Below are 22,431 nucleotides of genomic sequence, written 5' to 3'. Positions count from 1 at the left end.
GGGAAATTTGTTTTGTTACAGCAAAAGTGCAAAGTTATGTAGCAGAAATTAGAAAACACTGGAATGCAATAAAATAAAATAAAATAAAATAAAATAAAATACTATGTACAACAGAATAAAATAGAATAGAATAATATATACAATAGAATAAAATACAAATACAAATACTATATACAACTGAGTAGGAAAATACAAAAACACAACTTCGTCAGAAGAAGAATTGCACATATAGCAGTCTTATTGCACATGTGTGGGTTTGTGTGTTTGATCAGCTGCAAAAGTTTGATCAGTATCAAACTGACTCTGAGCTGTTCCACAGTCCTCACTAATGTGGCAGCAACAAGCAACTTGAGAAGTTCGGTGCTCTCTCCTGTAGCTAGTCCAGTGAACTGAAAGTTGAGCAGAATCTTCTTTTCACTGATAATTCAATTTAATAACACATGATAATAGCACATTATCAAGTGCTGCTCATATGTCATTCTCTGATATACCATTTAAACTGACATTATAAAGCGTTTTTGAGGTTACTGTTGTCGTTAACTGTCGCCATGTAAATAAAATTACACTAACACATACCTAAAAGATAAGATAAACACACGTTCGCTTTAGGTAACGAGGGTCTGCGCTCTTTACACTACCGCCCTCAACTGGGCGTTTCTTGAACGAGACGTGGGCGTGCTTGTACGCTACTTAGTGTGCTCGATTTAAAATTCAAAGCAAACGTGCGTGCGGGGTGAAGGTTTTATATTACCCGCAGTTTACCCAAATATAGTTATCAATTAGATGAATTACACTACATTAAACCTTCAATTTGTTGTGTTACCACATGAGTCTAACTGTTTTGCTTAAAATTCGATAAACAGTATAAACCCCGTTCTTCCGGGACACTATACACATACTCTGTGTAAATGACGTCTTGACGAGACACGCACTATATCCAATAAAAGCTTACGGCCTTGTTTGAGCGACGGGATTCACAACCAATAGTTTTGCGGAAATCGTTTGATTGACAAACATTGCAGCTGGAGTGGGGGAAGGGGTCGATGAAGTTGACGGAACCGCCATCTTGAAAAGTGCCCTCCGAAGATCTACATTTTCGCGCCTGTTAGAAACAGTTTTAAAGGCTTTATTTTCCTTACCAAAATTTAATCTTAGCTCTGTCTTAGTATCGCTAAGGTCCGACGCTAATGTTAAGATAAGCTACATGCTGGAGAGTTGGTGTTTACCCTTGTCTATTGGTAGGTACAATTGCAAGCTCATACACTTGGTGCTGAAGAGACGATTAGCCAGCAGTCTTTAGATAGCCGGCTAACGTTAGCTGGCTAGCAAAGAGCATACTTGGCCATCTTATCACTGCGCTGTCAGACTGTGGTTTTTCAAGCTAAGAGGAGGCTAACGTTAACATGGCACATTATTTTAAGGTACCTCGGAATCATACTTTTATTTTTTTGTCAAACCTGTCAGCCAGTTAATATTACCCTCATATGTGACATATATTAGGTAACTGGTTGAGTTCGATAGTACTGGGTTAGCTAACAATAGCTAGTGACGTTCCTTGTACCGGTGTGTTGTCTTTAACGCCTGCACCGTTAGTGGTAGATAGGTTTGGGCCTTAGGATGTAAACGAAAGGGTAATGACGTGAATTAAAAAGGGCTACTATTTTGACTCGTGTTTAGCCGAAATGAAAGCTAACCGTATCTAACTGGGCCGTTGTGTTTTTGAGAAATGTTAACTTTGCGTTCGAATGTTGGTTAGCTGAAATGAAATACAACCAATAACGATTGCGTTGAATGACTGCCTTTACACATGCTTAAGGAAATAATATTTTTTTAAACCGCTCAGTCTGTTGGTTCGGAACTGATAGTCAAGCCCAGATGAACCAGGTGATTCTGGGTGAATATTATGTATTACCACCCAACTAAAATGTGATATCTTATTGCATGTGTATAGTTGCACTACATAGGCCTGAAATGTAGGTAGAGTTGGTATTTAGATTGATTTTATTACGGGCTCGTAATGTTTATGTGCCTACGGTATTTTTATTATTTTCGGTCTCTGGCGTATGTTAAACTGTTTTTGGGAGTGATAGTTTTATCAAAATACAGGCGTTTTATAGTGTGAGTGTGGTGTAGTTGATGTGTCAGCTGCATTGCTGAGTTAACACAAAATTCATAATAGCAGAAATATAATCGGCATCCAGATGTCTAGCCACACTTGATTTGCCAAAGTAGTTTGGGATTCACAGCAGCCGGTATCCTGTATGTTTATCACACGCAGTTGCTACAGTCTCTTAGTAACAAGTCACTGTTCTGAATATAAGTAGGAAGGTGCTTTGTACAGTGGGTGAGCTTGTGATTATAGGTTGTCTGTGGTACAGAACTGGTAATTAGAAGAACTTTTAGGTGGGAAATCAATGAATAGGGCAAATGATGAGAGGCTGCTAGTCACAAAGTGTTTAAAGATGCATACAATTTTAAATGAGGTCTTTGCTAAGCGATTTATCTGGAGAAGTACAGCTCAAAGCTGGTTTAAAAATTAAGAGAAGGTTTACCTCCTTGAAAGCAAAATAAAAAGAAATGGGAATGGATTAATACCTCTCAGTAATGTACAGTAATGTACGGAACTGGCACACATCTCAAGAGTGTCAACAACAAATATTCAGAATAGTTGCTAACAAGAAGCTTTAGTTTAATGTAACTTCAAACTTATGTGAATATAGATGAAATCACAGAAAAGCTAAGACTTTAACACATTTTCACAGGGATTTAATCAGACATCATAATCATATCATTAAGTCAGGGCTCTAGCATTGAAGAGAAGTGGACTGAAAGATGGCTTGAAAATAAAGGGTATTTACATTGGTCTTGATGGGTATTGTTTGTCACTTTTTCATATTTCTATTGCATGTTACTGAAGTTGTTTAACAACAGAAACTGAAAAACGTGTACAAATAAGAGCATTTCCTTCAGAGTATTTGTACTACACACATTCTTAACATGGGAAAAACCAGGAATTTGCAGCTTAGTTTAATTCCAGCCAATAGCAGCACTTCAGTCATTGTCATTGCCTTTTCATGTTGTCTGTCAAAACGTGGATGGAATAAGCTGTCACCTTTATAATGACCATGTTTTATAATGCTATTAAAAAGTTTTTGCATAATAATTAATTGGTTTTATTGCCTAGTTCTAATTATGAGGAACAGATTAAGTAGTAGAGTCATGTTAGCCTAGATGCACGTCTGCATACCCAGTTGGTGATGAGAAAGAGACTGGGGAGTTTATTTTTCAATGATGTCTGTTATATTAACAGACATCATTGGATGGATATAAGTTGAACAGTTAAAATAGTAATAAGTGAGAACTTGTGCCTTTTTGTTCTTTAAAGAAAGGTCACTCTTTGAGCTCTTTGTATGTGTGGTATTTCTAAATGCATGTAGGTTATTGTAAGTTTCTTATTATTGGTGTTTAATGCCAGCTGGTTAGCCTCAGCTGGGAGTCATCTTGGGCCTTAGGTGGGCTAGTGATACATCATTGACATTGTCTCTTTGACTCACTTGACCACTGTTTAATTTTAAAAACACTTAAATAAAACAAAAAAACAACTATTCCAAACATGCAAAGAAAATCTGTGTAGCAGGAGTACAATGTCTCCAAAATGCTAGGTCTTTCCTGTTGGCATTCTCCACGTTATGATAGCTCTCTGCAGCAACCAGTGTGTAGTAAACACAGAACAATGTAAAATGTATCAGGAGGTTGTCACCACTATCCAGTCCAGCTTTTTGAGTCAGGATGAGATGAATATCTGATCCAAATGTTGGGCGGGGCATTCTTAAAGCCTTTAAGTTATGTAAGCACTTCTAAATGCTGCTGACTATAATAATAAAGTAGAAATCCAAGTAGAAACATGCATACAAAAGAGGAGTGTAATATTAATTTTACATACATGCTAGGGCTGTTCAATATAACCATATATATCGGATGACAATATGAAAACATCTATCGTTTCATATTAAGCTATCGTTTGTTTCGTGGTGTCGCAATAAAACTGTTTACGGCAATATTTTTCATCGTTTTGATGGTCCCTGTAGAATTTCTTATAGTTCTCTCTTTCTCTTATATTTAGTATAACCACACTATGGAGGGACAAGCGACTGTTTTTATGTGTTGTCGTTAGCAACAACAACGACCATCGCATGGCTACTCCATCCGCTTGTTTATTTTCCACATAAACCTTTTGGAATAAAGCTGAAGATCCTGTTGAGATTTTTCAAAATAAACTGAATCACTTGAAGTAGTATGCAGAGTGGTTATGGATGAGAAGCTAAAAAGAGCCGTCGGGTGCTAAAAAATAAACGTTAGAACAGGCTTTTCCCCGCATCATGCTGTGTAATAAATACTCACAAAGAAAATTGTGGCCATTTCAACTTATGTAACGCTCAACTCCAGGTACACGACACCCAGCTGAAAGCACTTCACTCAAGTCGAGTTGCCCGAGATTCACAGAATTTACAAAAAAAGGAAAGTTTTTGTGATATATATCATTGTCGGGACGATAAATGTCTTATATTGGGATATGAGACTTTGGTCATATCGCACAGCCCTAATATATGCCCATCTGCTTCTGTCTTTATCCCACAGGTGTGTTCGTCTTGAACTGCTGTATGTGCGCTTTTTTTGAGTGTGTCCGTTACCACTATCTGCCTGCTTGCCCATCCGTCTGGTCAGCCTGGAATGGGCCACAACTCCCAAAGACTAGAACAAACCTCTTTTTAACCTGAGCTCTGCTGTGAGGACTCCAACATACTCACAGGTGAGCTGAAATAACTGTTACTCGATCAATTGAGTGATCCCTCAGTAAATCGTTGCCCCTTAGATGAATTTCGATTGATAATGTTTCATTTTTGTGCTCATTTTAATGACTCACTTTTGCCCATAATCTGTTTTAACAGATTTGTGTCCTTTTTTTTCATATGTGTGTATATTAAAGAACCAACATGTTTTGGAAATTTGACCTCCACACCACATCCCACATTGACACACTGCTGGAGAAGGAGGATGTGACGCTTACAGAGGTAATGGATGAGGATGATGTCCTGCAGGAGTGCAAGGCCCAGAATCACAAACTTGTGGACTTCCTGCTGAGACCACAGTGTATGGAGGACCTGGTTACCTTTATCACACAGGAACCCAGTACTGATGTTGAGGAAAAGGTTAAATACAAGTAAGGAAATGGTTATTAATTTTACAGTTTGACAAAAATGTATATTGACATCAGGAACATTTGACTGGCAGGATGCAGTTTTTCTGTAAACTTATCTGTGGTGCTAAATCAAAGTTGTGCAACTCCAGTGTCTAGTAAACTGCTGACATGTCCACAAAAGTTGAAATGTTAGCATGTTTGTTCACAAGGCCGGAAGAAACTGGTAAAACTGAGATTTGTCAGCTTTTCCTCAAACTTCTGATTATGTTGGAAAATCAAGTCGGGAAAACTTCACATCCAGTAGACAACAGGAGATGCTCTGCTTTAAAATCACTCATTGCTGGAAATACTATGGAAGTACTTGGACATATGGGACCCTCTTGAGCTCATACCTCTAGAATTTCCTGCATTTAAATATTTATCTGCTTTGTAATGACCAGTGCTGTAACTATTGGAAAAACTCTAAAAGGGCCTTTTTTTCTTTCTTTCTATTTTTTTTTTTTTTTTTTTAACCCTCAGGTATCCCAACATATCATGTGAGCTGCTTACATCAGATGTGAGCCAGATCAATGACAGACTAGGAGAAGATGAAAAACTGCTGATGAAATTGTATAGTTTCCTCCAAAATGAGCCGCCCCTCAACCCCCTCCTGGCCAGCTTCTTCTCCAAAGTTCTTTCTATTCTTATAGGACGCAAGCCTGAACAGGTAGGATGTTTGTTTGTTTATTTATTTTTTTATTTATTTTTTTATTTTCGCCAATGATTCCATCATGTAAAAATACTGAGAGGATAATTGCTGTGGTACATAGGTGTAGCAAAGTCTGTTTAAATCGTTATGACAAAACCTTGTCTTGTTTTTATTTAAAGATAGTTGATTTTCTGAGGAAGCAGGAAGACTTTGTAGACTTGATGATAAAACACATCGGGACCTCTGCGATCATGGACTTGCTGCTCAGGATGCTCACCTGCATCGAACCACAGCAGCTACGACAAGATGTTCTCAATGTGGGTAACAACAAAGTGCTTCCCCTGCTTTGCTAGAAATGATATCCTCTCAGGCAGTTTACACTAGAATATTACAGTCCACGTTAAATTATATTGCCATCTGGTATAGTTTATTAACCGTTCTCAGTTGATGTTAAGGAATTAAGTGGACAGCAAAGGGTGAAACGTTGTGAAGCCTTTTTATTTTTATTTTATGATTTGTTGACAAAGTTCTTTGTTTTTATTAGTGGCTGAATGAGGAGAAGGTGATTCAGAGACTGGTGGAGATGATACAACCTTCTCAAGATGAAGATGTGAGTTTCTTACATATTTTGCTCTGTACTTCCGGAAGTCACCAGGGTATTCGTCAGGGAGTATACTGATACTTATTTAATCATTGAAGACATTAAGATGTAATATTTACCGATATTAAACAATACTATATAAAGTGCAGAAAGTCACCTGGAGGGGTGCTGGGCTCTGTACCTATGTGCCCTTGGTGAGAGGCCGGGTTGGGGTGGGGGTTTCTCCCGATGGGATTTTCTTCCTTGCACTTCCAGTCATTCTATTTAACTGTGGGATGAGAGCATCATTGGAGAGTTGGCTCAGTAATCCAGGCCTGTGACAAATAGCTGCCTGGTCAGCTAGCAGCAGGGAAGTACAAGACTGGAGAGCTTTTTTTTTTTTTTTTTTTTTAAAGCTGGTTAGCAGTGTTTTATTTATTTATTTTTATCTTGATCACAGAGACACTCCAATGCATCACAGTCACTCTGTGAGATCATCAGACTGAGCAGAGACCAGATGTTCCAGGTGCAGGGCTCTTCAGAACCTGATCCACTTCTGGCCACACTTGAAAAGTATGTATTTGTTTCTTTACGAGAACTTGTCAGTATTGTACAGAATAAAACTATCTATGAGTACGTCATTGTTCAGTTTGTTTTTTTGTCTTCCTGTTTGTTAGCAGTCTGGTGTCCATTTTTCAAGATCTCATTTTCAGTTGTGTGTGATGATACCAAAAACAGCTCGAGCTGATTTAATTTTGGTGAAATTTGGGTCAAGGTCACGCCAAATGTGAATATATCAGTGAAAACTTTATATGAGCCAGTAATTTTTATGGATAGTGTTCAAACTTAACAACAATATCCTAGTCCTTGGGGGACATGAGTACCTGGGTTGGCTAAGCATTAGAGTTTGATCTTCATTGTTAGCCCAAGGTCAAAATTTATGCTGTAAAATAAAAAAAAATCAACAAACCGTATCATATCAAGGGCATGCAGAGAGCTGTACAACACACTTTTTTTTTTTTTCAATACAACGCCCTATGGCATTGCAGTGACCCAATAAGAGGAAATGTTTTGTAATAAGTGTCATTTAGTATAGCCCTTGTCATTTAGGGGAATTACGCTCTGAGTGCTCTTGTTTTAGTGTGACGTAACCTTTGAAGTCAGATATAAGATTATTGTTGTGAATTTGATAAAGATCAACCAGATCAAACTTTAAATCATTCTCTTTTGTCTTTGTTTTTGTTCAATTTCATTGTCATTTTCTGCCATGCCAAAAACCTGCTTTTCCCCATCTATGTGTCTGTTATCTTCCTCTTCAGGCAGGAGACAGTAGAGAAGCTGCTCTCTAATATCTTCGACAAGGAAAAGAACGAGTCTGCAATTGTCAGCGTTATCCAGATTCTGCTCACATTGTTTGAGACGAGGAGACCAGCGTATGTCTTGTCCTTTCATCTGCCAGTTGATATTTTTAATTTGACATGGGTGGAGATTTTATAAATAAAGGCAATCAATAAATAAATTTTTAAACAATTTTAAAGCAACACAATACCTTTTGAAATAGGGAACTAAATACCGCAAACATTCTTTCTGTCTTTATTGCAGTATACTAAGTTTACTTCTCCTATTCGGATCCTTAAATCATATAGTCCCAGTCTGAATCATGGTCCAAACTGTACTGGCAAGGCAACATTGTTTTGTTTTGTTTTCTTTTGTGCACTAGTTCATGTGACTGGACATGTGTTGTAGGTTTGAGGGTCATATGGAGTGCCCCCCAGGGATGTCTCATCCATCATTCTCAGTGAACCACAGCATCCTAGAGGCTGTGAGACCCAGACTCAAAGACTTTCACCAGCTGCTATTGGAACCTCCAAAGGTAAAAACTCTATTTACAGCTGTGACTATTGCTCTGTTTGCAGATTATAGGTTGAAGATGGGTAGACTATGTTGTTTCAGGCCAAGTGTGCAAATATTGATTAATTGATAATACTTTATTTATCCCAAGGAAAATTGTTTGATGATACTATAGTAATACTAATAATACTGTACTATATATATTATAGACATTTGTAGTTAAGATAAACACTTTGCTTTCCACCATCAGAAGAATATGATGAAGACAACATGGGGGGTTCTGGACCCTCCAGTGGGCAACACCAGGCTCAATGTAGTCAGACTGGTCGCCAGTCTGTTGCAGAGCAACACACACAGCATCAATACAGAACTAATTAACCTCAACACACTCGGAGTTATACTAGTAAGTACGATCTTCTTTTTTGGGGGGGGGGACTAAAATCAATGCAATGAATTTTGATTAGACAAGTTCAGAAGTTTTCTGAAAATCTTTTGGGACATAAATTTTCCACAGAAGTCCAGTTCAAAGTTTTTGGTCTAAAGCTGAAAATCCTAACTTGCACAATTAACAGAAACTTTTGTCCCTACATTGCAAACTTCCACACCGTTCAAGTCAATGTCCAATCCCAGTAAATTGTTGCATCCCGATGTTATGCAGCCATCTGCCACCAGATGGAGCATTGTTGGTGAGAAACGCCACAAATCCATTAATTGACGTTTCCTCAGATAAACTGGAGGAGGTGACTGATAAGAGAGCGGTCTGGGCTTCCCTGCTGCCCAACCCCAGATAAGCAGAAGAAAGTGGATGATTTAACTTTGTTGTTTTGGATTTTATGTTTTAGCAATGTGGTTGGCCTGAATTTTCAAACGGCCTGCATCATTCATAATGCATGACACATTGCTCATTACATTACAGTCTTCCGTGTTTTTTGTATTGTTTTTTGTTTTAATAAAAAAAAAAAATACTTCTACCATTCTTAACTGGATGGCCAGATTTAAGCTATCACTTGTCATGTACAGTGGCGATGCACAGGGAGCCTACATGTTCACCATAATCCTGTTATAAGATCTCAGCCTGTGAGGAGACATGACAAATTTTTCCTTCATAGCTTGTGTCAGCTATGTCAGCAAAAAAAAAAACCCTGAAAAACTTTTGGTTGTGGTTCACCCCCTAGTTTTACTCTGTCTGTCAGTTTACTAATGCATCTCATTTTGTACTTGTTTTTGTTTTACTCAACAGGATATGTATTTCAAATACATCTGGAACAACTTCCTCCACATTCAGGTGGAAATCTGCACAGCCATGATACTGGCTATGCCTCCTGCCCCCATAGACATCCAACCAGACACAGAGTCAGAACACGTGAAGGAAAGCATCCTCATCAAACATGTAAGATTGAAATACTAGAAGGGGAAAACAACACTTTTTAATGTTTTTTTTTATTATTATTATATAAAACAATAATAAATAAAAGACGAGTTTTACAGATAAACTGAGTAATCGCTCCATAACCTGTTTATACAGGTCTATACGAGCAACAGACTTACTGTCCAGATTACAGACTTGGAAGTTAACTATGCGTCACACGTGAGCTGTCTGTCAGATATTTCTTTGGTGTATTTAGTATCTTGTATTTTTCTCCACCAGCTGTTTCAAAAGTGCCAATTTATACAGAGAATCGTTGATGCCTGGAGCTCCAATGAGAAAGAACAGTAAGTATTCTTGTTTGCACTAAAAGCATAATGCTTGTGTTGTATTGGTCATGGTGCTAGCACCCTATGAAGTATGCTAATACTACTATTGAACCTTGTTTTAGGGCAGAAGGTGGGCGGCGACGAGGCTACATGGGTCACCTGACCAGAATAGCCAACTCTATAGTGCATAACTGCGACAAAGGCCCTAATGGACCGCAAATACAACAGCTCATCTCTGGTAAGGAATTACATTTCTCGGAGTGCTCATCTAGCACCATCATGTGTTGTTACCTTCCTGTAAAGTGTAGGTTTATCATCGATAGGTCTCTACTGACCAGGAACACATCATCAGTGGAGTAAAACCCTAAACCCTAGCTCATATTCCCCTTCGTTACACTCGTCTTTTAGGAAGGACAAAAAGCACCTCCATGTGAGGGGAAAGAGAAGAGCTGGCTTTAAAACACTAGAAACTGTGGAATAGAATTTGCAGCATGAATGTTTTGTTTATTATCTGGGTTTTATAATTATTGGACACTAAAATCATAACTGAAAATAAAGTGAGAGATGTGCTTACCCATAATTTGAGAATAACAGTTTTTACTACTTAGCTGTAAAAGGGCTCAGGGGGTAGCACTGTCTGCTGCCAGTAGTTTTGATAGTTGTGGTCTTTATGTTGATGTAGTGTGTGTGTGTCTATATAAATTTCATGTCTGTGACAGAGCTCCCTGCAGAGGATCGAGAAAAATGGGAATCTTTTATTTCTGGACAGCTGGCTGACACAAACAAAAGAAACACTGTTGACTTGGTGAGTAACAATACGAACATGAAAACTAGTAAAGCTTTCAGGTTTGTTTTCATGCTGAACTATTTAACCGCTAAAGTGTTTTGTCATGGTATTAAAATGTTTTTAATGTAAATTTTAATTGAAAATACACTGCTAGAACACATGAGGAAAAGATGAGCCAATGATTAAGTTTAAAATATACTGTCCAGCAAGACATTAAGAGTCAGTAAAACTATTATTATGAAGTTGAACTTTAATGTCAGCCAGACTGATTTCCCTGGGAACAAATGAAATGAACCAAGCATCACCTGTATACAGCACTTAAGTAAATTCTATCCCATGTTTATCCTCCAGTCAAAGGTGAGGTCAGATGTTGGGGTCTGTTGACAAGCTGCTGTGACAGTTTCAGTATTTCATGATGCACTGTAACACAGGAACCATGAGATGATAAAATAGTGAAATAATTGATTATGCTTTTAATAAAAGTGTACTTCTAATTTTAATATATGCACAAATTATAATTTAATGATTATGTTATTTAATTTTGGTACTCTTGGCACTCCATAAGCAGGATATCATTTTGTATTAAATGTCATGTTTTCTCAGGTAAATACACACCACATCCATTCTTCCAGTGATGATGAGGTGGACTTTAAAGACAGTGGCTTTCACCAAGACTCGTCTCTTCAACAAGTAAGATTTAAACACCGATTCAAATGAATGAAGGCACACAAAGCAGACCCATGGGCACAAAGACCCAGCTCATGTAGAGGTAGCCTTTCTGCCTAGAGGGCCAAATCAAAATCTTCTATATATTCAAAGTTACTGTCAAAAAGTATTTTTGATGCTTGGGGGGAAAAAAAACCCTCAGAAATTTAAATGTGCAGTACATACATAGTCAACTTAGTTTTACATTTTGTCCACTCCATGCTCAACAAGAGAAATTGAAGTCCCCCAAAGTGCATCAGGTTATTTTGTTTGTTTTTAGGTTTTTTCCTTCCCCCTTGACTTGGCCAGCTGTTGATTTCAGTGGGTACCCTGTGTCCATGGGTCCTGCACAATAACGCTGTCATCAGTGTAGCAGTAGAAAATTCAAAAATTAATGTACTCTAAACATCTGTCTAATGTATGTTATGTGTGTGTGAATATAGTGTGTGTATACATGTTCTTTGTACTGCAAGTAATGACCATTTTTGGTGTAGAGCCAAGAGTATATCATTATCGTTGGTCCTGGGTTTTGCCAGGCCTTTTCTGATTATCAGATGCAACAAATGACGTCCAATTTTATTGAGCAGTTCGGCTTCAATGACGAAGAGTTTGCTGATCAGGACGATGTTGTGGAGTGAGTACTTTTCCTACATTTGCTATTTAAGTATTACCATGTAACACAAAAGGTACATCACACCACACTACAAGCTGGTGGGTCATTTTTTTCACTGTTAATTCATTCAGTTATAGAATATGTGCATATGACTTTTAAAATAAAGTTCTTCAATTTAATTTCTTAATTTTGAGTCATTCATTGGCTTGTGAAGGATTCCCATTCCAGGCCTAAACTCAATTTCAAAAGCATAAAGCTTTTTTTTTCTGAGTAACTTAGATTTTCATTTTTATATAGAAAGAAATGTCATCACCAGCGACACCATTTTATGTTTTATCATTAGCCTGGTGCAATGATCACGTCAAAGGCAAAAATTGGCTCATAGCAGAAATCATATCCACCTTTTTCTGCTATCGTGCGCCACCTCTTTTCTATCTTTCTTAGGGTGAGCTGGAATGGGCACGCTTGTGGTTTTGCCTTTCATGTCACTTGTTTTTCAAAATGCCTGGGAGTGGATCAGGGAAATACAGCTTTCTTACATAATCTTAGGCTTCTGGGACCTAAAGTTATTCTTGTAACTTTTAGTTATAAGAATAAGTTTTCTCTTTATCTTCTTTTCTTCCTCTTTATTTTTTTTAAAAAACTATAAACACTTACGCTCATGCAGTCAATCTCCAGAGAAGTATGTGTGTTTATGTGTGCTTAAAAATAGTAATCCTGATTGGTTGTATTCAGAAGGGGGAAAATGGCATCAGTAAAGAGCTCAGGTAGGTAGCTATATGAACACCTGTCAAAAAGCAAGCTTGTTAGAAACATAAGACTCACACATGAGAGACGCGTAAATACATTGAACCCAGAGCATTGGCAAACCTACCTTAGTGAGTGAATGTTTCCCAGCAAGGCTAAAATTGCACATTGACCATAGATATGACCTCTATGAATTCTGTTAAGCATAATATTATTTAATGTTATTGAACTCTATGTAATGAAAATTTGACAAGACTCTTTTAGAAAATAAAGCTGTTATTCACTGATGTAGCTGATGATGCTTCTGCTCTAGCTAATCTAAAGTGTCTAAAGTGGTGTGCCTCCTGTGCCACCATGATGCCTGGAACGTATCTGATGTAGCCTAAAAAAAAAGAGAAGACTTGACTTTCTTGTAGAGATGTACACAGCATACAACCTCTGCTTCTTTGCTGTAAAAGAACAGTGCATTGTATACAGGCTAGATCCATCATTTTTTCATTATTAGTTGGTTCAATAGTGTATATACAACAGCAATATGCATGATGAGTTTTATATTTATTTTCATCTTTGTTAGAGCTAGTGTAACGATATTTTTTTTCTATGCACTGCAAAAAAAAAATCCATACTTGGGCACACTCACAAAATGATTGATATTGATATGTAGTCACATAATATTTTGGGGAAAACTTACCATCCACTAAGCAGAGTAGAGACTAACAATGTTGGGTTCCTTGTAGAACTGCATTGTTTCCTCTACCTGGAAATGTAGCTTTTCTTAGCTTAGTCAGTTTAAAACACAGAACAGAGACATAAAGAATAAAGTGGTGATTAAAAATAGTTTATTTTTGTACTGGCTGCCTGAACTATTAAACAAAGTTTTGCTATGTCCTGGAATTTGTCAGTGTGGGGTCATTTGGAGACAGGTTAAAGGAAAAACAAGTGCCTTGATAAGGTGTTGTACCACCAGAAATTCCAGTGTGACTTGGCATTGTTTGTCCAAGTGTCCAAGTCTATGAAATTCTAAACAGTGGTTAAGCAGCACAAATGATATTCTCTCATTTGGAGTTTTGATGACGCCAAAAGTTCAGCTGGCTTTTGAATCTGGCAACTAAAGGTCATGGTGTATGAGTCACATCAGTCATACTTATTAACGCCTTTATTTCCCTATGGATGGGAGCATTAACATCTCGGCAACAACTTGCATCACTGGGAGTGCTTCATTGGTTAAAAAAAGATCACTCTACAACTTAAATGTTTCCCACATAACGGCCAAAAGATTCCCCCATCGTAGGAGGGAATCTGGGTTTTTTCCTTTAATTTGTCGCTTGTCTGTATGTGGATGCCTAACAACTCTAAACTAACTCAATAAAACTCTGTTCTCTTTAACCTTGCAGTATTCCCTTTGATAGAATATCAGACATCAATTTTTCACTGAATACAAATGAAAGTGTAAGTACTTTGATTATTAATCTAAAATTCATAATGTTGAGAGTAAAACTCTCCTTTTTAAAGGCATGTTGTGCATATCCTGATGTTGATATTAATTTGGAAGCAGATGTCAAGAAAGTGAAAAAATAAAACTGCTGTAGAATACAAACCTTGAAGTAATTTTTTTCGTACTTTAAACAAGCCTCTAGGTATGCTTCAGGAAAAGAAATGACAGCATAATGCTGTGAAAGGTGCCTGAGGCCTGCTTTCTAAGTGAAGCCTAGGGTTTTGATCTGTAAGACTTTACTTTGTATGTGCATGTGGTTTAGGCACAACCGATGACTCTAATTTTGGCCTGTGTGTAAATTTCCTCCAGGCAAATATTGCTTTGTTTGAGGCACGCTGTAAGGAGAAAATCCAGCAGTTTGAAGATGCTGGTTCAGATGAAGATGATATCTGGGATGAAAAAGATGTCACCTTTGCACCAGAGGCACAGAGACGCCCCAGGTCAGTCAGAAACACATGCACCAACTAACTGAACATTTTTTTGCAATCTCATACTGAATTAACCTTTTATTACCTTAATGTCCTCATTATACTATCTTTCCACTTGTTTTTAAATTATTTATTAATGTATTCATTGACTTTTTGGGGGTGGGGTTGCCTTTATTATTATATGATAGCATTAAACAGCACTATCAAGTCAAACGTGGGCATAGTTGTAGTGCTGTCAGAGCAAGCTGGTACGGCTGTGAACCATGTGCCACCAGATTTTGAACAGCTAAAACATTCAATTGATAGGAATGATATAGTAGGTTTTCTCATTTATTCATATGGACACTGTATTTGATCTTATAGTGATTAATTTAAAACTCTTTTTAGTCTTGTTTAAGTATAATTTGCTTTTTGTGTGACTGCTTTGTGCTGCTGTAGTCATCAAAATACTTGTATTATCAGCTTGTGTTACTTGAGCATTTTTTAATACAATAGTAATCATAATATTTATAATCAACATAATATGAATAATGTCATTGGTACTAGACAAGAAACATTTATAGGTTTGTCAGTGTTATTTGTAAATCACACACAAATTCACTCACAATGGAAAGATGAGGTAAATGAGAAAGGTGAAGCTCATGTGGCTCTGAATACATATTTTAGTGCACAAAGGCCAGCATTACATACTTATTATGCAAAATACAAAAAAAGAATGTATTTCTGTGAACTTTATGTAGGAGCATGTATACAGATAAATGGTTTTACAAAACGCCACCAGAGCAACCTGTTAATTTAAGCTGTATCACAAAAATCCTGATATCAATTCCCGCTGAATTGTAAATGCTGTATTTTTTTATTTTTATTTTTTTATTTTTTTTTAAATCTCACTTACAGTATAAAGAAAACAGCTCAGATCTTTATTCTAATGCTTGATCTGTCCATCACAGGAGTTCAGGCAGCACAGACAGCGAGGAGAGCACAGACTCAGAGGAGGAGGACGTGAAGAGGGATCAGTTTGAAGCTTCCAATCCCAGCAACGATGACAGAATGGAAGTTGACACAGGTTAGTGGTTTTGAGAAGACCACATGTAAGACTCAAGTACACAATGGTAGCCATAATGACAAATTGTCACAAGAGTTTTTATTTATTTTATTTTTTGCCTCAACTTGATTTTAGGATCAAGATTAAACTAGGATTAATTTAAAGTTATAGTGTGTAAAATCTCACTGCTTGTCAGTAGATTGCTGTCAGCTGAGTGTTAACCCCTCCCAGTTCTACTGAATAATCAACTATTTTAGATCAACCAAGAAGAATCAGTAACGGCTGCTTTCATTTTCTCCATAATGGCCGCTTCCAACTGGCGTGTTTCTACAACTGTTTGTCATTTTTGTACATACTAAAGTATATTTGAATAATATCAACAGTAAATTATGCAATAAGCAATAAATTACGATTAAAAAAAAAACAAAACTGAGCCAGTAAAATATTTTGCAGTACTTTACTTTTCTTTTTCTTTTTTTACCCCCCACCAGGTAGGCATTGCATTGTGTAAGCACAATAATTAATTTGAGTTTTCAGTTTATGTGTGAATTAAAACTTATATATTTGGGGTTGTTTTTGTTGTTGTTTGTTTGTTTAGGCCCAGTGTGGACGGCAAATTTTGATGATATCCCTATGGACACGGGTACATCCACAGCTTCAAACTCCAACCCCAGCAACCCAGCTGCATCCTCTCCCTTGTCCTCCACCTCCCCTGAGGCAGCATGGAGCTCCTCTCCTCCAGCTAACTCAAACTCAGAAACTGGCTGGGCTGATTTCTCCAACTTCACTCCTGTCAGGTAAGATGACCTGACTTACCATGGGTCTGTTTTTCTGTCTGCAGTGTTGCAGTTTATGGAATAAATAATTTTGTTTAAGATAGTCTTGGAACTTTAAAGTGCTTTATAAATTTATATTCCTCTTTCAGCCCCAAAGACCCCCTGAGATGCAACTCTCCTGTTGCTATGGAAACCAGCATAGAGACAATGGACCCTTTAGGGGTTAACGCACCCATGCAGTCTGAAGGTGAGATATGCACAAATGCATGTTCTTGATAATAGAAGGAAAATTATGAGCATCCTTGCCATCTGACAAGGGAAGTATCCAGAATTTCCTGAACTTGAAGATGTTTCTTATATTTCTTATATCTTTCTTAATGTCACCCATGTTGGGGTAGCTGTTGATGCTAAAACAGTCTAATTGACGTTGATTTGATTAGACCTGACACCTAATGTCACATTTCTTAACATCCCTCAGACTGTGATGGCTGGTTGGGCACGAGTGTGGCTTCTCCAGCTGCCTCTTCACCTAGTGATTGTGGGAGCTCTAAGACAGAGGAGGAAGCACCTAGCTCTGAGCACCGCAGCATCACAGAAACGGTCATCAATGGCTCCATGAAAGAAACAGTCAGTCTCACTGTTGATGCCAAGACTGAGACCGCCGTTTTCAAGAGGTTCGAGAATCACTTGCACACAAAAGAATTATGCTTCAGACTTATGGTGATGAGAGTGGGGCCAGTGCCAGTTGGAATTCTGTGGTTATAGGGATGGGTTGGCTGGTTTTAACTGGTGTGTCTTATGGTAGGGGGGGGGGCTGGCTCATTGTAGCTTCATGCCAGAAGAAAAACTCTTAAGCTACTGAAGTAGTCCTGCTTTGTGAATAACTCATCTTAACTAGGCTGTAGTCAGTGTAAATTCTTAAAAATTGTTATCACTTTAAGAATTTACTTATTTATGAATGAACTTTTTATGTATTTATGAATACAATCCCTGTTTAGTTATCTGTGCCTCAATGAGGATCAGAGGCTGATCTGATAAATGATTCCTACTTGAGCTGGTCATTGCACTGCCGTAAAGAAAGGGGCCTTTTGACTGATTCAGTTTTTAACACTGACCGTTCTTTCTTCCACTGTCTAGACTGTAGTGACTGTAGCTAACACAAGTTCTTTACACTATTGGTGTTTTGAGACTTTAGATACAACCACTATAGATCCTGTGACATTTAATTTGTGTGCCCTGTCATGGGTTAGTGTAATGCGACATGATAATGTGGACAGCAGAAAAAAGGATTTTTGGGGGGGGGGGGTGTTAGGGTTGATATTTGAGCATTTGAACACTAGTTTGTTTGTTTGTTTGTTTGTTTGTTTGTTTTTTACTCCTTGATAGCCGTTTGATGTTCAAAAATCCAAAGTAACTGAGGTCTTGCCTTATACAAACTGGGAATACCAAGGTTTGAAAGCCACTTTTACGTCCTACAAGCTTGAAAAGTGCCTCATAAAAAGTGCCTTTCATAGTGAAATCCTTGTTTCCTGAACAGTCAGGTTTTAAAGTTGGTTGTCCTCTGTCCTTCCGTCCCTTTGTTGATGCTGCATCATATTGTCTGTCTGTCTGAGTTGATAACAGCAGTCTATTGAACTGAGCGACACTTACAATCTGAGCTTCCCCTCTCTCTCTTGCTGTGCGTTGTGGGTGTGGTCTTCTTCAGAGTGTTGAAATCTTATCGGTATGTACAGCCAATCAGAGATCAGCCTGCAGCCGTGATGTAGTCTTGTTGTCACGTCAACCACCAACTTTTCTTTCGGAATTTTGATCTTCTTTGGTTTCAACTCCTTGTTTGTTTATTTCATTATCTCCATTCTGCATGTGTTTTTACCAAAGGTGTGTTGTTTTTTTTTTTGTTTGTTTGTTTTGTTTTTTTGTTTTTTTTTTTTAGTGCAGTTTTTTTTTCCTTTTTAATTTTGCCTTGATCTTATTCAGATTACTCTTATTCTAACACTGCAACACAACCTCATTCTTGGCTGAAATGTCCCAAGTGAAATTGGCCCAAAGTAGAAACCAGTTCTCTGAAGTGGCCTCAGTTGGATTTTTATTGCTTACATACAGCTTTCTAAATATTTTTCTCCATATGCTTGTTTCATCGGTGTGCTTTTCCCATAGCTGCCTTCTTTTTGGCTTTGGCAAATAGACAGTGTGTCCATCCTGCGATTGCAACTTATTAGAGTGAAAAACATTACTGCTTTGAGCATTACTGATGAGCAAAATACAAAAGCAAAATGTGGTGATTGTATTCTGACTGAAAAACTACTTTAATAAGGAATAAAAACATGTACACGTCACAGCTCACTCTTCACATAAGAATACAAAATTTGATATTGGCTGTAATACAGCCATTCTAAATATAACAATAACTGAGGTAGTTTAAAATAGAAAGATTGGTGCTTTCATGTGCTGCTAATTGAATCAGATTTCAAAACAACATGTACAAAGGACTGCTATTAATGAAAATATCTTAATAAAACTTTCCGAATTATAATTGACAAAATATTCAGACATAGAAATCCTGTGTAAATGCAATTGATAAAGTTGCAGTTAAAGTTCTTTTTTTTCTGTACTTTAAATACCAGAAAGTAAGTTTTTCTCTTTTTTGGTACTTGACTAAAATTACATTTACACAAGCATGACTATATGAGTTTGAATGTTTTTGTGAAATTGTAAAATTCTATTTTTAAACATGTAACTGACTGCAGATTTTTAACAGGAGACCATAGACATTTGTTTTCTAATTTTATACATTCTGGGTACCCGTTATGTAGCACCTTTTAAATGTTTGAGTAGATTTGGATGTTTGTGAGTGTTTTTAGTTTGAGGCCTCATCAAGATGATTGGTGGTTCTCTGAGACAAAGCAAGACTGACGGCTGGTACAAACAATTTTGGTCTAATCAGTCTCTAGGCCTGTTTACTGTTTGCTTGCTAGCAACAAAGTAAAGACTATCATAGCTAAACAATCCAATCTGTTGACTTTCTCCATTTGCTGTACATTTTGATGCTTTTCCTACATAGACATCAGAGGTGTTCCATTTCGACATGACCATCCTTTGTTTTACTGTTCTTTCTGTCAGTCAGTTCAGCATGCTTCACTGTTGACATCTCACTGTTGTAATGGTTGGTGTGTTTTTGTGGAAAAAGTGACTAATTAGAAGAGATTCATACCAATGTATTAATGCATATGCTGTGTACTTATGTGTTCCAGTGATGAAGAGAAGATTGCTTCTTCAGAGAAGTACTCAGTAGTGGAGTATGTGGAGTCAGAGAGAGCAGGCATCAACAGCTCAGCCACAGCCTGCTGTCCTAAAACTGGGTCAGATATAGCACACACAGTCTCACACTCACCACTTAAGTTTGTTTTTGTTTGTCTTATAAAAAGCCAGAGTCAGCACGTGCTCTGCAGTGCTCAGCGGTCATCCGTCACACATTTGTCCCTGAAATGTGCACGACTTTGCAGTATTCATTGCTACTATCAGATGCGCTTGCAGAATCTGATAGATTTTTTTCTTCATGACTTCAAGTGCATTAATAGTAATGAGTTATCACATTCATCATTTCTGTTATATCGCCATCCAGATGCATCTAGCACCTATGCCAGTGCACCTTTTTTCACTGTGCTGTGTGAATAACTGCAGGCCTTTCCATTTTGGTTATGGATGAGCCTGGAAAATAAAAGATGTGATTGAAAATTTGTAAATTGCTTTTGATTAAAAAATAGTGAGCTAAACAACAAAATAAAAACTTCTTTCCTTCCTTTTTCTATTGGATTAGACCTTTTCCAGAAAGCAGGTCATTTAAAGTCTAGGAATAGTTCCAGATTACCTTCAAAGTCTGCTTTGCATCAGCTCAGTGAATCAGGTATTAAAACAGCACGGCAGACAGCTCCTTTGGGCTCTGTGCCAACAGTTAGAGATAGTTGGGGTTTGGGGGAGAAATCCCGACTGAGTGATCTACTCTTGTAACAAAACCTCTTAAGTCAGAGTTGAGCATTGCACCCACAAAATAAGTTCAGTATATTATTCCTGGCCAATCAGAGCTTGGTCAGTTGCTCTATTGACTGGAATTTATTTTATGTATTTTTAAGAAATTATAGGTGTAGTAACTGATAAATGACAAAACAAAATTTTATGTTGCTGCAAGATAAAAATTATCTTGAGCTGCTTTCCATTACAGCCTTTTCTTAACCATTTCACGTGTTCTGGTATTGTAAACTGAATATTTTGTGTTTCTCTCCTTATTCGTGTCCTGGTAAGTAGTGAGAAATGTCGACCCGTTGTGGAGGTACCCAATGGTCCCCTGGAAGAAATGTCCCCCACAGAGGAGGCCAAGTAAGTCTGACTGCCTTTGTGATTCAAGTTTGAATTTCATTAGAATATAATCAGTCTCTTCTTAGTCTTTATTTATGCAGTGATATTTATTTCCTTCTGTCTTCAAAAGGTTCCATATCTATATCTGATTCCTCTTTTCTAGGCTCGACAGAAGTTCTGTGTCCTCTGAGCCAGCTGTAAATGGGCCAGCATGAGAGTCACTTAATGCCTGCCAATGGCCAGCCTGTTCTGCCATGCAGGGCCTTTCTCCTGGTCAGCCAGCAGAGGCTGCTGCTCACAGCTGTTCCAACCACATGCCCCATCAGGACCAGCAATACTCCCATCGTCTCATCACTGAAAGACAAATGGGCAGACAGGTGTACAGACACAGGATGGACTAAGAAGTAAAATGAGAGACACTCAAATGGATACGGAATAATTTCTTTTCTGCATTTGTTTATATACTATTGTACTTAGGAGGTGATGTGTGACTGATATCCTGACTCCCAAAATTAAATAGTAATGTTGCGATGGTTAAGGAAATGATTGTATGAATAAAATATTTTATAAAAGGAAAATGTATACAGAAGCATAAGTTGAATTACCACAGAGAGAGGAATAGTTGATTCATGATCCAACTAATCACCATGTTGTTGTTATTGGCTGCATAACAGGCTGACACTTGCAGTTAGAGCTATATTTAAAATTTCTCCCCCACCGTTGATCTGTCTCTGAGCAGAGGTGCTCCGACCAATTGAAACAGTTTTATTTTTGTTGCAGCTAATTGCAAATGATTTTTCTCTTGTGATCTTCTGCGTTGAATAACATTTGATGAGCTGTTTTGGTATGTTTCTTTCTAATTTATTATGGAGTTGAGATTGTAGTAACAAAAAGGGAAAAAAATGACCATAGAGATATACCAACAGTCTCTTTCTAACTGGCTGTTTTCATGCTAACTAGGTTCTTGCCTCGCAGCTGGAAGGCTAAAGAGGAGATGTTTGTCACCACAGCCTAAACTAGGAGCTATAAATTCATTAAGAGTATGTTCGTTTTTTGTTTTTATCGCAAGTGCTCTTCAGATAACTGGTTTTCAGTTTGCTGGGTCTCCCTTTAGATTGCATTATATTTAAAAAAAAAAAAAAAAAAAGTCGTTCCAAGTTGAACATTCATCTCCGATGTGCAGAACTGTCAATTCAGCCTGCTACTATAGTAAAATTGAAAGGCATTTAATTGCCAAACTATACACAGAAATAGAGGATAAATTTATTTTTTAAAAATTAAATATTGCCAAAACACACAGCTGCCACATGGGGTAGGGCCAAACAACTACACAATCTCAGCACTACAGTCCGTAACTCTGCTCTGTCAGCTGTAGAGGGCGAGCAGATGGAGCTACTATTTGTAGTCCCACCATCTTGGCATTAGAAAGATATTGACTGGCAAGGCTTGGCTCTGGAGGTTTCATCTA

General features: G+C 37.6%; 1 protein-coding gene across 10 annotated transcripts; it reads left to right on the top strand.

Moving 5' to 3' along the window:
- Positions 1–1,026: 1,026 nt before the first annotated feature.
- On the top strand, positions 1,027–22,001 carry ppp6r3 (protein phosphatase 6, regulatory subunit 3). 10 transcript variants are annotated; one of them, XM_025909399.1, is made up of 26 exons: positions 1,027–1,238; positions 4,639–4,810; positions 4,988–5,221; positions 5,720–5,906; positions 6,068–6,205; positions 6,433–6,498; positions 6,929–7,041; positions 7,788–7,901; positions 8,215–8,341; positions 8,570–8,722; positions 9,560–9,709; positions 9,968–10,032; positions 10,137–10,252; positions 10,734–10,819; positions 11,405–11,491; positions 12,094–12,140; positions 14,261–14,315; positions 14,671–14,801; positions 15,740–15,855; positions 16,433–16,631; positions 16,760–16,857; positions 17,089–17,284; positions 18,316–18,333; positions 19,862–19,969; positions 20,910–20,984; positions 21,127–22,001. In XM_025909399.1, the coding sequence occupies exons 3-26, from the start codon at positions 4,995–4,997 to the stop codon at positions 21,176–21,178; spliced, it is 2,724 nt and encodes a 907-aa protein (XP_025765184.1). In that variant the 5' UTR covers positions 1,027–1,238; positions 4,639–4,810; positions 4,988–4,994; the 3' UTR covers positions 21,179–22,001. The 10 variants fall into 10 exon arrangements, with proteins under 10 accessions (XP_025765184.1, XP_025765183.1, XP_025765181.1 ...); XM_025909398.1 differs by having other exon boundaries at positions 12,061–12,140; XM_025909396.1 differs by having other exon boundaries at positions 12,043–12,140; positions 20,913–20,984.
- Positions 22,002–22,431: the final 430 nt, after the last annotated feature.

The sequence above is a fragment of the Oreochromis niloticus genome, linkage group LG7 (genome assembly GCF_001858045.2).
Source record: "Oreochromis niloticus isolate F11D_XX linkage group LG7, O_niloticus_UMD_NMBU, whole genome shotgun sequence".
NCBI lineage: Eukaryota > Metazoa > Chordata > Actinopteri > Cichliformes > Cichlidae > Oreochromis > Oreochromis niloticus.
Note: the sequence above shows the minus strand (reverse complement) of the source record. Positions and strands in the feature narration are given on the sequence as shown.

Excerpts from the sequence above, each read along its gene's own strand:
- ppp6r3 (XM_025909393.1), top strand. The coding sequence starts at position 4,995 with ATGTTTTGGAAATTTGACCTCCACACCACATCCCACATTGACACACTG. Across the intron at positions 10,033-10,136 it reads AGCTCCAATGAGAAAGAACA|GGCAGAAGGTGGGCGGCGAC; the intron begins GTAAGTATTCTT and ends ACCTTGTTTTAG. Across the intron at positions 11,492-12,042 it reads AAGACTCGTCTCTTCAACAA|GCCTTTTCTGATTATCAGAT; the intron begins GTAAGATTTAAA and ends GGGTTTTGCCAG.